The sequence below is a fragment of the Camelus dromedarius genome, chromosome 7, assembly GCF_036321535.1.
Source record: "Camelus dromedarius isolate mCamDro1 chromosome 7, mCamDro1.pat, whole genome shotgun sequence".
NCBI classification, from domain to species: domain Eukaryota; kingdom Metazoa; phylum Chordata; class Mammalia; order Artiodactyla; family Camelidae; genus Camelus; species Camelus dromedarius.
This window is the reverse complement of record NC_087442.1, coordinates 49,780,156-49,795,779: the sequence shown is the minus strand read 5'-3', so window position 1 is coordinate 49,795,779 and position 15,624 is coordinate 49,780,156. Positions and strand designations below refer to the sequence as shown.

General features: G+C 35.7%; 1 protein-coding gene across 5 annotated transcripts in view; it reads left to right on the top strand.

Moving 5' to 3' along the window:
• The window catches only part of HDAC9 (histone deacetylase 9), a 682,621-nt gene that overhangs the window by 207,254 nt on the left and 459,743 nt on the right, over positions 1–15,624 (top strand). For 4 of the 5 annotated variants that reach the window (XM_064487516.1, XM_064487519.1, XM_064487517.1 and 1 more), the window contains exon 3: positions 9,844–9,906. In XM_064487516.1, coding sequence (XP_064343586.1) covers positions 9,844–9,906 — 63 coding nt within the window. Of the gene's footprint in view, positions 1–9,075; positions 9,439–9,843; positions 9,907–15,624 lie in introns of those variants that run through there. The other variant, XM_064487520.1, reaches the window with a different exon arrangement.

Genomic DNA, 15,624 nt, shown 5'->3' with positions numbered 1-15,624 from the left:
CTAACATGATGAGAATTTCCATTCTGATTTTTCTTATCTAACTTATATATGCTCATTTTTTCCCTTTAGGAAACAGCAGAAACTAATGATCTTTATATTCTGTTTACAAAGTTACAGTTGATCTTGAGATATAGGAATTATCTTACTTCAGAATATAGAAATCTAAGTAGGCCCTCAGCTATTCACTTCTTGATATATATTAATAATGTGCTATAATTATAATAACTACAGTGTACTGAGTAACTTTTATGTCCTTGCCATAATGGTAGGAATTTTATATTCACTATTTCTAAATATTAAAGCAACATTGCAAAGCAGATGTTAATAATCCCATTTTGAAGATGAGGGAATTGTGACTTACAAACTTCAAGTGACTTATCTAAGCTATACAATTCATAACTGGCTAATAAGTGAAAGAGACAGAACTCAAGCCTAATTCTGTCTGAGTCCAGAGCTGCTTCTCCACCCAGTAAGTCACATTATTTAGAATGTTATGTAGTTGCCCTTCCTATAAAAGAGATTCCATGGTTCTCATGAATCAAATATAAATTTCTATCTGAAGCTGAAGTTTCCACAGTTTTCAGAATGTATCTCTGTTTCATTTAGAAAATACAGGAACATAAAGCCCCTTCTTCAAAAGGCCTAGACCATGTAGGATCTCTTTAAAACTGAAAAGGAACTCTTCAAGTCAATGAGAATGTAAAGTGGAACGTCTTTTGATTAGAGCTTTGATGTTTTTAGAAGAGTCATGTCACTGCATCCTGTGGAATAACTGCAGCAGGAGCCAGGCTGGCCGCTAGACACAGCCAAGGAGAGCCTTCAGAGTATGGGAAGAATTGCTAAAGTTTCCAAAATTTTATTCCACATATATCCATGTAATCAACACATATAAAGTGCTTATCGTTCGGCTGGACAGTGTGCAAAGGCACGGAAGAATGATTTGTGTGGGTAGAACCAAGAAATTGTATTGGGTAGTACCAAGGAATTGTGTATGTTCCTGACGTTTCAAAAGGAAAATAAAGGATTAAGTTCCTAAGTCAGAGTGTGGTCAGAACATGAATGGCATTGGAGGCCATGGTTCCCTATTCTTGGAACTGAAATAAGAGTCTTGAAATAGGGAAGATTCCATACCCATGGTATGTCTGATGAACTCAGTGATATGACCAATTTTAAATGTTTGTACTTTAATTATATGCCATTGCTGTAACATTTTTGATCAGTCAAAAATAAGTATGTTTTGGGTACTTGCTATTTCTTAAATTTAGTAGTTGACACCCAACAAGGTCAAATTATGAAGTCTGAATTTATTTGCAACATTAAAAAAAAGCTGTTGCTATTTTCAGAAGTAAGCATCCTGGCATTCTCTTGATTTAACTTAGGGATAGGTAATAGTTTGGTATTGTAAGTATCAACTTGACCTTTGTAGCAAGAAATGTTTCTTGGTTGAATTTCTGATGTCTGCTATACTTTTATTGGCGTGTGGAAATTATTCTTATTACAGCTCTCAAATGTAGTATCAATCCATATGCTAAATATGACTATTAATTTTTGGTGATCAGAATCCCATTTATTTCCAAATGATAAATATTAAAGGTGCAGCTACACAAGAAGGAAACACACTCTGTGGAATAATGTAAAATTAAAAATTTGAGGCATACTAAGTAGCAAAGATCAGAATGCTAATTTTACAGAATTCTCCCAGAATTTTTATTTTCATAGCTCTGTAGCCAAAAATAGCATTTTTAATTTTAAACTAAGATTTTTGCTAAGAGTTTCTGGTCTTATAAATACCCTGTATGTACATAGTTTGGCAAACCCAGTATTGGTGAGTCAAGGTTGGTTTGTATTTTAAGGTAGATGCTATTAAAAAGAGAAGATGGTGCTTTATTATCAGTGTGAAACATTACATGCCATTTAAAGCAAAGACAAAGATTTCTGGTTGATGTGTACTGATATTTACATTCAGGCATATTAGTATATACACTAATGCAAAGTTTGTGAAATACTAGTTTTAGAGTCCCAGATATACTGTATATACAAAGCACAAAAATATTGTGTTATAAGTTTCTCAAGTGACTTTTGCAGGGAAAGTTGAGTCTGACACTATAATATATTTCAGAATTTTGAGTCAAAATGGTATCATCAATGAAATTCGCCAATTAAAATTAGAGCATGTGAATACTAGCCAATGCAGCTGATAACCACTCTTTTAGAAGCTCTGCCATCACTGTAGTTACTAGATCCATTATTATAAAATGGAGCTACACTTGCGTTTTTATATTAATTTCTTAGTGCCAATATCTTTGATACTTCACAAGAAAAGTATTTGAATACTTTGTTCACTCAGATTGTCCTACAAGATGATGATCACATTAAGGAATCTATGTGAGATTATTTCTGCTACAGTCTGATGTCTGACCTTTTCACTGGTTATTCTATCCTATGAAACAGCAACAAGGCAAGGAAAAGAAATGAAAAAAAAAAAAAAAAAAGAAAGTGCAATTGAATTGCACTTGATTCTGACAAAAGATTCTTTTTTCAGATGTGCACTTAGCTTTTAAAAAATGTGATTTATATTGATTTGAAAATAACTATTGAGATTTTAACAAGTAAATGGTAAAATGAGTAACAGTGAAATATTAGATGTTGAACATTATGTTAATGACTTGGACCAGATCATTAGTCACTTAATAGGATACTCTGGAGAAGGAATCACTTATTTATAGCCAAATGTTTATCTAGTGACATACTATGGCGTTATACTAAGCTCTGGTGATATAACAAGAAGTAAAATTATTTTAATTGGCTGAATAAAGCTTCTATAATTATGGGAAAGGAACTAAATGTTTTATCAAATACATGATTCTCTTTAGAATTTATATAGTTCCTTAGAGAAATAGATGAGTAACAGTTTTCAAGTATTTTAATAATTATGAATTAGAAGTCCATAGGATGTGTTTATTATTAGACATTCTAATAAAAATAGCTACCATTTATTGAATGCCTATTTGCCAGGTATGGTATGATTCTCTGTAATCCTTATAATAACTTTGAAAGGTTTATTAATTTTTCAATCCTTGGTTATAAATTAAAATTCAAGGAATATTGAAATAAAATCTAGAGTTATAGGTTCTTATCAAACTGTATAGTAATTGCCTTAAACTGTCTTTCCTTTAAAACTAAAAATTCCATCAAAGTAGAGGCTGTGTCATTCTTGCATGCATTTATCCTCAGGACTTGCAATGGTGGTTGTAAAATAGTAAATGTTCAATATATGAGTGACTAACTTTCATAGAAAAAACAATCTTCCCCTGATTCTATTAAAAGGCCGTTAAGTTTTACTTGTCCCTGTAATTACAGGGCTATGCATGATCATGTTGCTTTCTTCTCCCGGTCTGGCTGTTCTGAGTTCTGCATAAAGGAGTTCATGTGCAACTGGCAAATACTCAGAAAAACTGAACCTAGAACAATGCGGCTTAGTGGAGAAAAGCAGTGCACACCTTAATTGTATAATGATGGTCTCATCTGCAAACTAGACAATCTTTTTCAGGATGATCCTCTTCAGTCTTTCATACCTCAAATGTTAATGGTCTTCTTCAGGCTGTTACTAGTTTAATTATTATCATTTTGAAAAACTGTTCTCTAATAATAATACCTAATATGAAATTGGACCCCTGAAAATAATCTATTTATATCTCTAGCCATCTAATCATTGCTTTGGACAGGATAATCTTATCTACTGGTTCTCAAACTTTATTGTGCATCAGAATCACTTGGAGGGCTTGTAAAATACAGATTCCCCCCAGAGTTCATTTAGTGGTTCTGGCCCAATACATTGCATTTCTAACAAGTGCCCAGGTGATCCTGATGCTCTGTAATCCCCTAAAAGTGGAATAAATCCTGGATCAACACATCCAATTTAAAGGGAAGAGTTAGGGAAGAAATTATTTTCCATCAAAGCAAGGCCAACAATTCTAGAGTTTTTGTTGATGTTGTTGTTTAGTTTTCATATGAAAGTTTCCCTGCAATTTCATTGCTGATGTGTTTTCTCATACCTTTTGGGTCCAGTCAAGATTCCTTATCTGAAGACTGTTTGGTAGCCAATTGGGTTGTTATAGGACAGAAGAATCACTCATAAATTGAGTATCCACTGTTTAATAAGAATTGATGATGTTTCTCCAAGAGAGAGAAAATTCAGATGAATAAGCTACTTAGTTCAAAATAAAAATTAGTACACTGTCCTTTCCCTCTCTTTCCTGTTACTGGTGTGGAGGTGGTGGTCTAGGGAGTCAAGTCTGTTGCCTGCAGGCAATGTATATAACTTCAATGCTGTGACAATAGTGTGAGAAGTGTGAGGACAGAAGAAGCAGCAACATGAGTAAGAGAGTGAATGGAGGCCTTATAGCCCTTGGGGAGTAACCTGTAGCTTTTCTGTAAAGCACAATTTAGTACTTCAGGCAAACAAGTTTTAAATCTTATTCTGTCTCTAGATTCTAGAACCATAGTATTTGGTACTGCATGAAAGATCTGTGCTTGATTACAGATGAACAGAGGATGAATTATTATCATTGAATAAGTCAGGTTATACTTTCTTCTTTGCTTTTTTCCAGGTGAGTCTTCAGTCATCTAGATGACTGAAGATATTTATGGAAATATTTTGATGCCATATAGATTTTTTTAATCTATAATTCAAATTTTTAGTTAAAGTTGAATCTAAATGTTTAATTAAAAAAATCTGTTTTGCCTATATGCCCATAAAAAGAATTGGAATTATCATAATTACTTTTGAATGACATTTTGCATTAGGATTCAGTTCCCATGCTGATTTTCTATTAAACTGGGAACCTGGTTTTTTTTCCTATTCTTTTTCACTTATTATTTAAATAAATGTAAAATGTAATATTCAGATCAATTTTCAAAAAGTTTAGTAAATTGAATTAAAATTGATTACACTGACATTTTAAAAACTGTCCATCTATTCTAGCCTGGCATTCATATTAGCTTGTTACAGTTCTTGTAACATAAAATTTAATGTATTTTTCCCTAGTCAGTAAAACTGGTTTTATAAATACCCAGAAAGAATCTAGTCACATTTTTTTTACCGACATCGTTGCAATGATGTGAGAAGAATTACCTCAACATTCTTAATATTTAAGCTCTTGGATAACAGAACTATGGTGATCAGTATACTTGGTGGAGGTTTTAATGATGCTATTTTTAGCTCCCAGAAACCAGTGTTATCTATTTTATGTGTCCAATGTCTTTTTACTCTAAACTAAGTTTTCATTATCAAAAGTTGAAAGACAAGACTGCTAATGACAATAAAAATGCTGGAAGAATGCAGGAATGAAATATAAATAAACCTCAAGTTAAATAACTTGGTCAACATGAAGAAGACCGATTATTTATTCTATTTTATATGGAATACCCTGTCCTGGAACCTCTGAGAAATGGATTGTTACTAACTCGCTCTATTGGAGTTTTATTTTATTTTATTTTTCATGATTATAAAAGCTTGGAGAATACTTTTATAAATTGTAGTTTGAGGGTATAATTTACATGTAAAACAACAAAAGATATATATTATGTCAATACAGATGGTCCCCAAGCTTGATGGTTCTGTTGCTGAACCAGGTTCATCCTGCCCTATACACACAATGAGCCAAAATGCTGAAACACCAGAGGTTTGCAGCAAATAGACGGCTTACTCAAAAGGTGACCGACCTCGTGAGGAGATGGGAGAACAAACCCCAGATCCACCTCCCTGAAGGCAAAGGGCTAGGAATATTGATGGGGTAAGGAATAAAGAAGCAGGGTGGTCTGAGGCTTGGGGAGCGGGGGGAAAGTGGGGAGCGTGGAAGGTGATTGAGAAAAGGTGTGGTAACTGTCAATTCGCACAGGTGTAACTAAGCTACAGGTTTCTGCATGTTCAAAAGGTCACCTAGCAGGCACCCGGCATGCCTGTTTAAGGGTCCGTGATCCTCTCCAGTTTTAACCAGCTCACTCTGACCACACACAGCTGACTCCAAGTTCCTAGAAAACTACTCAGGCAAACATCTTATTGTTTAGGCTGCGTGCCCTTGGAGGACATGCAAATCTTAAAACAATCTTGATCAGTGAAGGCAGGTGAAATGGATTTGACTGATCATTATGTACAGTTTCAGTTCCATCTACGGTTTTTGACTTTACTGTTGTGCAAAAATGATAATGTATTCAGAAGAAACCTTACTTTGAATTTTGATCTTTTCCCATACTAGTGATATGCCTTTTCATATTCCCTGAAGACGCCGGGCAGCAGCAAGGAGCATAGCTCCTAGTCAACCTCAGTCATCACACAACCATTCTGTACCTGCACAACCATTCTGTTTTTCACTTTCAGCACAGGATTCAATCGAGTACATGAGATGTTCAATATTTGATTATAAAATAGGCTTTGTGTTAGATGCTTTTGTCCAACTGTAGGCTTATGTAAGGGTTCTGAGCATGTTTAAAGTAGGCTAGGCTAAGCTACAATGTTTGGTAGGTTAAGTGTATTAAATGCATTTTGATTTAATGATATTTCCATTTGGGGCTTTATCAGGAAGTCACCCCCATCTTGGGTCAAGGAAGATCTGTACTAGGATTTTTGTTGTCTCTCTCATGTGTTTACCACTAGTTTTGTATATTCTGTTTCAAACCACTCTGAGACAATAAACAGTGCTTCTATTTTTCATCAGTAGGTAATATTAAAGCTTATTCTGAATATCTAAGATAATTATTTGCATTCTAAGGGATAAGATGGTGGATTTGAGAACATGAATGCTGGACCTACTTGGTTAGACTACCTGTTAGAGACAAAACAAATCTCTTTAGCCATAACTCCATCAGACAGTACTTTTGCATCCTTTTTAACTCTCAGAAATTCTCTTTACTTTCTTTATGTGTAAAAGAGAAAGAACATTTGTACTACGTATGTGGATTTCAGTTATTTTTTCTTTCCAGCTTTATTGAGATATAATTGACATACAGCACTACCTAAGTTTAAGGGGTATGGCATAATGACTTACATACATCATGAAATGATTACAGTAAGTTTAGTGAGCATTCATCATCATATATAGACACAAAATAAAAGAAAAAGCAAAAAAAAATTTTCCTTGTGAAGAGAACTCTTAGGATTTACTCTCTTAACTTTCATATATAATATAGAGCACTGTTAATTATATGTATTATGTTGTACATTACATCCCTAGTATCTTACATGTTATAATATATATATTATAACTGGAAACATACCTTTGACCACCTTCATCCATTTCTTTTTCCTACCCCTCACCTCTGGTAATGACAAATCTGTTCTTTTTTTTTTTTTTTAATGAGTTTGTTTTTGAGGTATAATTAACCTATAATACTATGTTAGTTCCTGGTGCACAGCATCATGATTTGCTATCTATATATAACAAAATTATTTCAAGTCTAGTACTAGACTTAGCATCACTGTAATCATCCACCATATTTTTTCTTGATTTTTGCATTATATGAGTAGTCATTGTTCAAAAGAAATCTTACATACTCGAATGTAAACAGATAAAAGTAAGTCTGCCCTGGTTGGGGGAAGAACCTCTTCCGAAGAACACTGTGAGTTACCTCGCAGGTGCCTTGGCATCCTGGGGGACAGAGAGTTTAGACACCATTGTAGGCAATCTCTAAATTTCTTCCTAGGTCTAAAAAGCTACGGTTGGTTACATAATCCCTGAAGTAAATTGCCAGATCCACAGGATTTCCACCCCTTGAATTTTATACACCAGTTTCTTAACTGAGTGAAAGTTTACTTGTAATATCAGATGGAATTAAAACAGTTTTTCCACTGAAAGGAATATAAGGTTTTTCTTGTTTAGCTTAAGTCAAATGTAGTTTGTAACAACTTTAAAAAATTTGTAATTTTTTTTGGTCCAAAGATAATTGCTTAATAAGTAGGAGTTAATCTATGAAAGAAGGAAAATTCAGAGCCATTTTCTACTAATGCCTTTGGAATTACATTTTCTTGCCGATCTACTTTAAAAAAGGGAGAAGAGCTACTATGACCAGTGGATTTTCACTTTAGGGTTTGCCCTTGGGAGTGGCTAGATGCTAGTAACTCAATTTGTGATGCAGAATTTATTTCTAATATAGAAATGATGTTCTAAGTGTACACCAGAGGCTACAGGATTTTTAGTGCAATATACTATAGCTCATTTACAGGTGAATTCCACAATGTGTCTTATTCTGGGAATTCCTCAACTATTATAAATGTGATTTCTATAGGAAAGTGAGGTTTGTATTTCAAACAACCAATGCAGAGATGAATGCAGGGTGTTCCAAGTTGGGGACTGACCATATTTACTTATTGATCCACAGGTGCATGTATTTAGTAATTGTGCATCCATCCATAAGAAAGTACCGACACTTTCTTTTTCCCTTTTGCAGGAAAAATTGAATTTAGCCTGAGAGGTAGAAACAGAGGGAACATTTTTAGGATTAAGCTGTATGTGTATGTGTGTATGTGTGTGTGTGTGTGTGTGTGTGTATTTAATTTAGATATAATAGAGACTGAATGTAATAAAATTGATAGGTGATACTAAGTTAGCATTAAGATTTGTGAAATGGACAATTGCCTTGCATAAAGACCTAGTGAAAAATCAAGCCAGTCTTCCATAAACATTTTATTCTAGGGTGTGCTTGTTTTCCGAAACTACCTCTACTAAATCTCCTGTCAGTCTTGAAACTAGAAGGCAGAAAAGCTTCTAGTGCTACAGCCAACTGCAGTGTAGCCAGAGAAACAGGCAACAAAAATAGAACACCAGGATTGCTGTGCGTGGGTGAGGCAGAAACCACATTATGAGCAAAAGCTTCCAGTATTATTTTAGAACCAATACAGAGCTCTGCACTTCTCTCCTTGCTCTTCCAAAAACACATAGTACAAAAATAAAATGAAATTAAATGTATGTGCATTTGCCCTCTTAGAATTATGATTCTTAATTTTTTTTTTTTCCCTTCCTTTCTTTGGAAGCAAATCGCCAGTCTGGAAACACAGTGTGTAAAGCAAGCTTGGAGGGAGGAAAGAGTTAATTGCTTTTAAGGCCCTGCAATAGAGAATTATGGTTTGAAAGATAGAGGCTGGACAGCTGGGTTTGCTGGGGTATTTTTAAATGCATTAATGCAGGCTCCAATCACTCGGCCATGCTTGACCTATTTTTGGCTCAGGCCGACCATTGTTCTATTTCTGTGCCTGTGGGCCATGCTGTTGTTGATTCATATGCAAATGGATTATCACTAGCTTTAGCCAACTTGAGCTGAGAGAGACCAGAGAGGGGGAAGAGACACACACAAACAGATAGGAGAAGGGCACCGGCTGAAGCCACTTGCAGGACTGACGGTTCTTGCAACGAAACTCTAGCAGCCTGAGGAACTATAAGCCAGGTTTAATTAGTTTCTTTTTCTCGTGGGTAGAGTTAATATTTTTCTACTTATTCTGACAAAGCCATAACCCTGAAGCACATTCCTATTGCCCACCTGCTTTTAGTTTCCGGGATAGCCTAAACTCCAGAGAGCTATAGCATCCACTTGCTCCTTTCTGCTTTGTACACAGGTTGGTAACAGAGGACAAGGGTCCAGGTCTTTTGAAAAGTGTGTGTCCATATTAACAGAAAGGAAATCATTGTCGAAGTTGATCCTCTGCTGCTTTTCCTCGGGGAGGAGGGAGGACTGGCCAGGGTAGCTCCTGGGGCCCGTGCACGGAGCAGTGATGAATCTTTCATGGAGCTGAAGTAAGTGATTGGAATATGCTGCAGACAATTTACGAGACTGACTCGTGTTTTTCTTCAGATGGGGTGGCGGGACGCGAGCAGCTCTTGGCTCAGCAGAGAATGCACAGTATGATCAGCTCAGGTAAGATCCTTTTTCATAACTGAAACATTTTCCGTGTGAAAGGGAGCTGACTTGGGAAATGGAGCTAAGAAAAGCACCTCGCTGAAGGGTTTGCTGCTTTTTGGTGTTGATGTTGCTATTTTCTTGGTGCGTCTGTAGGGTTTAACTTAGATCCCTTCCATTACTGTCTCTGTGCATATTCAGTCTGCCCAGGGACAGGCTGCTTCTGAATGAAATCGCAAAGCTTCTGATGAAGGTTGGGACTGAGATAAGTAAAATGTAGTTGGGGGTGTTTTGCCTTACTCTGCAGCTAGGAAAAGGAGGTCTCTACTGATTGTAAGCGTATTCTGATGGGACTTTAAAAATCAGGTAAGTTCATATTGGGGCTCCAGTTTAAATTGCAGCCTCCTCTAGCCTGATGATTTTTTATTTACAGTGTGCATACAGAAGCACGTCTATTTATAGACCTACCTTCTGAAATGTGTTTGCTACAGGAGTTGTGAAGGTAGTTTTATGTGGCTTTTTCTCATCAGCCCAAAATGAAACTACTTAGGATGAGATAAAATTATTATTAGCAGATGGTTATTTTCGTTTTCTTCAAAACATTTGGGGAGTCTAGCATTGTCAGGCAGATGCGATGGCGTAACACACACATAAAGGTGTTATATGCAGGTGCAGTGTTTTAAAGAATAACAGAAACAGATTCCCATTTCTAATTTCTCTGTGTCGGTGCTTGTGCTGATGGGAGATGAAGCTTGTCAGCTTTATCAATTTCTATTTGTTCCAAGAGCAGACTCTCTAGGCAATAGCACTTACTTGTAATTGTTGTTTTTCATATTTATTCCCTACAGCTAGCTCATAAAGCTTGGGGGACTTTTTGTTTTGGTTCTCCTGCATGTTTTGATCTAAACTGGCTTCAAGTTCTCCCTCACATCTTCTGCGTTCCTCTGTGGGCTTAATCATAATTATAGATCACCTAGATTTCCATGATAAGAATGTAACATAAAGCAGCATTTACTTAGTAGAGCTAGATGGGAAGGAAATATTCCACAGGTTGGCAAGATGTCTGTTTTTGGATTGAACACCTTCTCATCTCTGCATCTATGTTTGAAGCAAGTTTTCTTTAAACCTTGGTTAGTTATGATGATTAAGATCCTTCTGTTGAACCAGTTTTTTCACAAAATCAGAATAAAATGTCAATTTTGTACAATTTGGTGTGTTTATACTTAAGTGACAGAAATTATATTATTTAGTAGTGTCTGCTTATCTAAAGCAAAAGTACCAGAATTTCAGTACAGTTTGTTATCTTTGTGTCTATAAAGTTGACAAAAGCTTGGGGAGGGGTCAGCTGGTGCGTCTCTGATGGAACTGGTCATTTAATTTAGCATTTTAGTTTTTAAATATCAATCAACTATTGAAATTACTATTTTAGAGATCTTTTTGGTACTGCAGTTTATACTTTTAGTCCTTATCTCTGTGAACAAGTTTAATGTTTCTTTCACATGGTGGAAACAAAGCTGTGCCTTTCAAGCAGTGACAGTGCTGGCGCTGAATCTTGCTACAGGTGTTTGCAAGCTTCACTGTTTTTCAGTGTCTTTGATAATCATATGTAAATTCACCCCGATTTCAGTTGGCATTGTCATTTTCTGACATTTAATGATTTTTATACAAATCAACAATATTTTCAAGCAAGGAAGCACTTGAGACTGTGCTATTGTCAGTTTTACAGGAAGCAACATTTAAGCACCAGCTATTAAATGAAAAGTGATGTCAATTGACATCAACTCCCAAACCTGTCTGGTATAAAAATAAGGAAACTCCAATTTCTATTTATTTTTAAAATTTGAAACTTAAAAACATTTGCATTCTTCCTGCCATGTCCTGTAACATTTTATTTTGTTTAATGTAATGCACTGTTAAGTTTAATTCCCCTAGTCTTATGTACTTGAGGCAGTGGCTCTCAAAGGTGGATTCATCAGAAGTATTTTGCAACCTACTGATTCCTGGGGTCCACACCTAGTGTTTCTGATATAAATGGTATGAGAAACTGCCTGGGTATGGGGATTTTTAAAATCCTGAACAGTTCTAATATGCAGCAAATTTCGGGTATGTAAGTGTAGGGGGAATTGAAAGGGACGCTGGTGACCCATGTCAGTAGGGTTTGTCCTTTAAGTTAATTGCTAAATTAGGGCTATGTTTGTCTTAATTTAGCTACAAATGTTGTTCAACTCCCTTTTGGACCAGTGGCATGGATGTGATTGATAGGTTTAGAGATGGATGGAGTCTTTTCTGAAAGAGAAAAGGATAAATGGTAGCAGTGCAGGGTGGTGGAGGGAGCACTGTTCTAGGAGTCAAAAGCTCTGTGTTCACGCAAGAGCTCTGCTGCTAGACAATTGTGTACCTGGTTTACTCATCTGTAAACTGGAGAATAATGAAGAATAATGATGCGTACCTTTTGGCATTCTTGTGAGGTTCAAAGGTAACATGTCATTAAAGTGTGTACTCACTATTATTATTACTACTTTTAGTGAAAGAACCTGGGTTCCTGGCTCTCCAATACCATGGTCAGTCTCGCTGTATAAGCCAGATGAGCTAGATTGTATGTCACATAGGGGAATGATTTTTAATTTTGATAATAGGTTTTCTTTAGTTATCTTATAAATGAGCTTTTTGGGGTTTTTGTTTGTTTGTTTGTTGTTTTTTGTTTTTTTGTTTTCCTGATCTGATAAGAATTAAATTCTTTCCTTGGGCAAATTGTGACTTTAAATCAAAGTGGTTAGTGTGTGTGCATGTGTTCTGTGAAATGTCTCATTACATAATAATCAAAGGCAAAGAAGTTGCAGAATATGTAATTGGACAGTGCAACCCCAACAACAGATTTCTTGACATTAATTGTTTAAAAAGCTCTGTTTTGTTGTTAGTCATCGCTTTAGAGTTCCCATTTGTTATTCTAGTTATATTGGATAATATGCATTAATAGATGGATGATTATTTTTTTCTTTCAAGTTCTTTATATACTATTGAATTACAGGTGTTTTCTATGGTTCCATTTTTTCCCCCCTAATATTGATCCAGCCAGGCTAGACATCTAAGGTAGAATTAGGTTCTAAAATGTATTCTGCTAATGTCTTTTTAACAGAAAGCATTATTACATTGAATCTTGGAATTCAGTATGAGTGATGCATTTTGCCAGGTCAGTCACCACTCTTGTGGCTTGTGGAGGCCAATATAAGTGATAACTGTGGCGGAAACTGAAGCCCGTACAAGCACTGACCCAGGTCACTCAGCAGTAGCTGGCAGAATTCGGGTTGTTCTTGCATTGCCAGGCTTGTTGCTTAATGCATTGGACAGCAGAGCTATCCAGACAATATTGGAATGATTATTATGAAAGAATTTCCTTGAGTTTGTACACATCAATGTAAAATACATTGGCAATACGGAAAACTCATATTTTCCCTATGCATTCTTATTTTAGAGTATAAAAGAAAAACATTTGAACCTAAATTCTGAATTTCCTTTAAGGAAAATGTGTCTTCACCCTGTCAGAATCCTTTTATCTCTGAGGGAAAAGGAACATTTTAGATTCAGTAGTCGTTCATGTCTACTTGGAAAGCAGAATCTAATTATGAAAATGTGAGTCTGTGAAATGCTCCTGTCATGTCAAGAATCACTTCTGGTATTCCCCATAATTACTATTTTGCTGTTCTCTAACTCAGGTTATCTCCACTTAGAAGGCTGTTATCAATTGGAATATTTGATCGGTAGCAGTCAGAAAGCTAGTTATAAATAGGCCCATTGAGAATGGGGACAAGAACGAGTATGTGACATTTCTGGGGTGACACGGGTGGCATAATTGTTATGTCCATTAAGTGAAAAAAATTCAATAAATCCCCTCCAAAGACTTAAATAAGCTCAAATTCTGAATTTAAAATCATGATTTTGATTTTAGAGATGAGACATTTGAAAATGTACCACATAATTTCTCACTACTGATCGATAATGAAATGATCCTAAAGTAGTAATAAGCCAGCACCTCCGCACCCCACATGCACAATATTCAGCATTGACTGAGCAAAGAAAATGATGCAGCCTAATGCAACGTATCTCAGAAACTGGTAGTCAAGGGAAAAATGGAAGCAAGGAACTTTGATCAGAACAGTGAGACTTAACAGGGCCTAAATCCTGCTCCTCCTTAGAATTTTTCTGACAAGATGACAACTTCCTGAAAATTCTCGCTAACATTCCCAAATCTGGAGGGAAGCAAACTGAGTGGATATCCCCAGCTTTTGGTGGTGGTGGTGTTTTTCTCTTGTGACTGAGGAATAGTAGAAAGGATTCTGGAAGAGAAACTGTGAAATGGAGGAAGGTGAGCAAACACTGCCTCTCTCGAGAAATGAAGGCTTCAGAGCACCACTAACTTGGAAAAATGATCTATAAGTCTTTGCAGTGAAATACCCTTCCCCAAGTAGTCTTAGAGATTCTACCAAGAAGACACCAACTCACTGAATCCATGGAATTGTCTAATATATATATATAATTGCTCCCCACAAATAGAGCAAGCAAGTTCTTAATAAGAACATAAATTCCCTAAAACAAGAGCTCAAAGATGAGACAATAAAACAATAGAATGGGATGAAAAGGGATATTTTAGGTCTAGGGAAACAAATTTAGAATGAAAAAAAGCATGATAATTATAGAACAAAAATATTCATTAGAAATAGCAGGAAACAGAATAGACACCAGTGAAAATCTTTACTAACAAAGAGGAAAGGCTGGAGACAATCAGGGATTAAAAAAGGAAAATGGATTAAAGCAATTGGAAAGAAGTCAATAAGAAAGACAAAGACAGTGTAACAAAAAGTTTATTTGTGTCCCTGAAGTTGATATTCCAAAACATTGAAACAGAAGATCATTTTGTAAAAGTGAAGAAAGATTATTTCACTGAAAAGGAAAAAAAAAAATCTGCAGATTGAAAGAGATTCCATCCTTTAGGAAAATTTGCTGCAAATGCCCAGCACAGAGTCATATCTATCCCAACTGGGCTATTGAAATTCAGATAATTCTTCAGGGTTTCAGGCAGGTAAAGCAAAATCTGCAGTGAGGGGAGGAAGGGAATGTGTGAAACTCAGGAAGGCTTTTCAAGCTTATCCAACATTCAGTGCCAGAAGATAATGGAGAAAAATCTCTGAAGTTGTAAAAGAAGTACAACCCAGTGTTCCACCTAGTCGAGATGTTATTAAAATATAGAGAAAATAGGTAGGCAGGTTGGAATTTCTCAAACGTGAACTAGACTGCTTGACAATGAAACCTACACAGTGAAGAAATGAACCTTAATTAAAAGCAAAAAATGAAATTCAGAAGCGAAGAATGCATACATAGTAAGATTAATGGGGCAAACATTGAATCCCTTTAGACACTATGAGATTGTGGTTATAGGACAGAAAGCAAATTTTATGAAGTAGGGCAATGCAAAAATATTCATAAAGCTCATCCATATGAGGCACTGGGGAGAGGTGAGATGCAGGAATGTGCGAAAGTGCTAATATCTTCTCCTTTCTGAGCAGGGACAGACTCCCTGATGCTTAAAATAGAAACACATAGTTTTGAAAAAAGACTCCAAACACTGATTTTTTAAAATAGTTTCTTCATTTAACCTTAGATCTTTTTGGAAATAGTACCTTTTAGAGGAAGGAAACATTTAGTATATGGTCCCTTCAATAACACTTTTTCATTATAAAT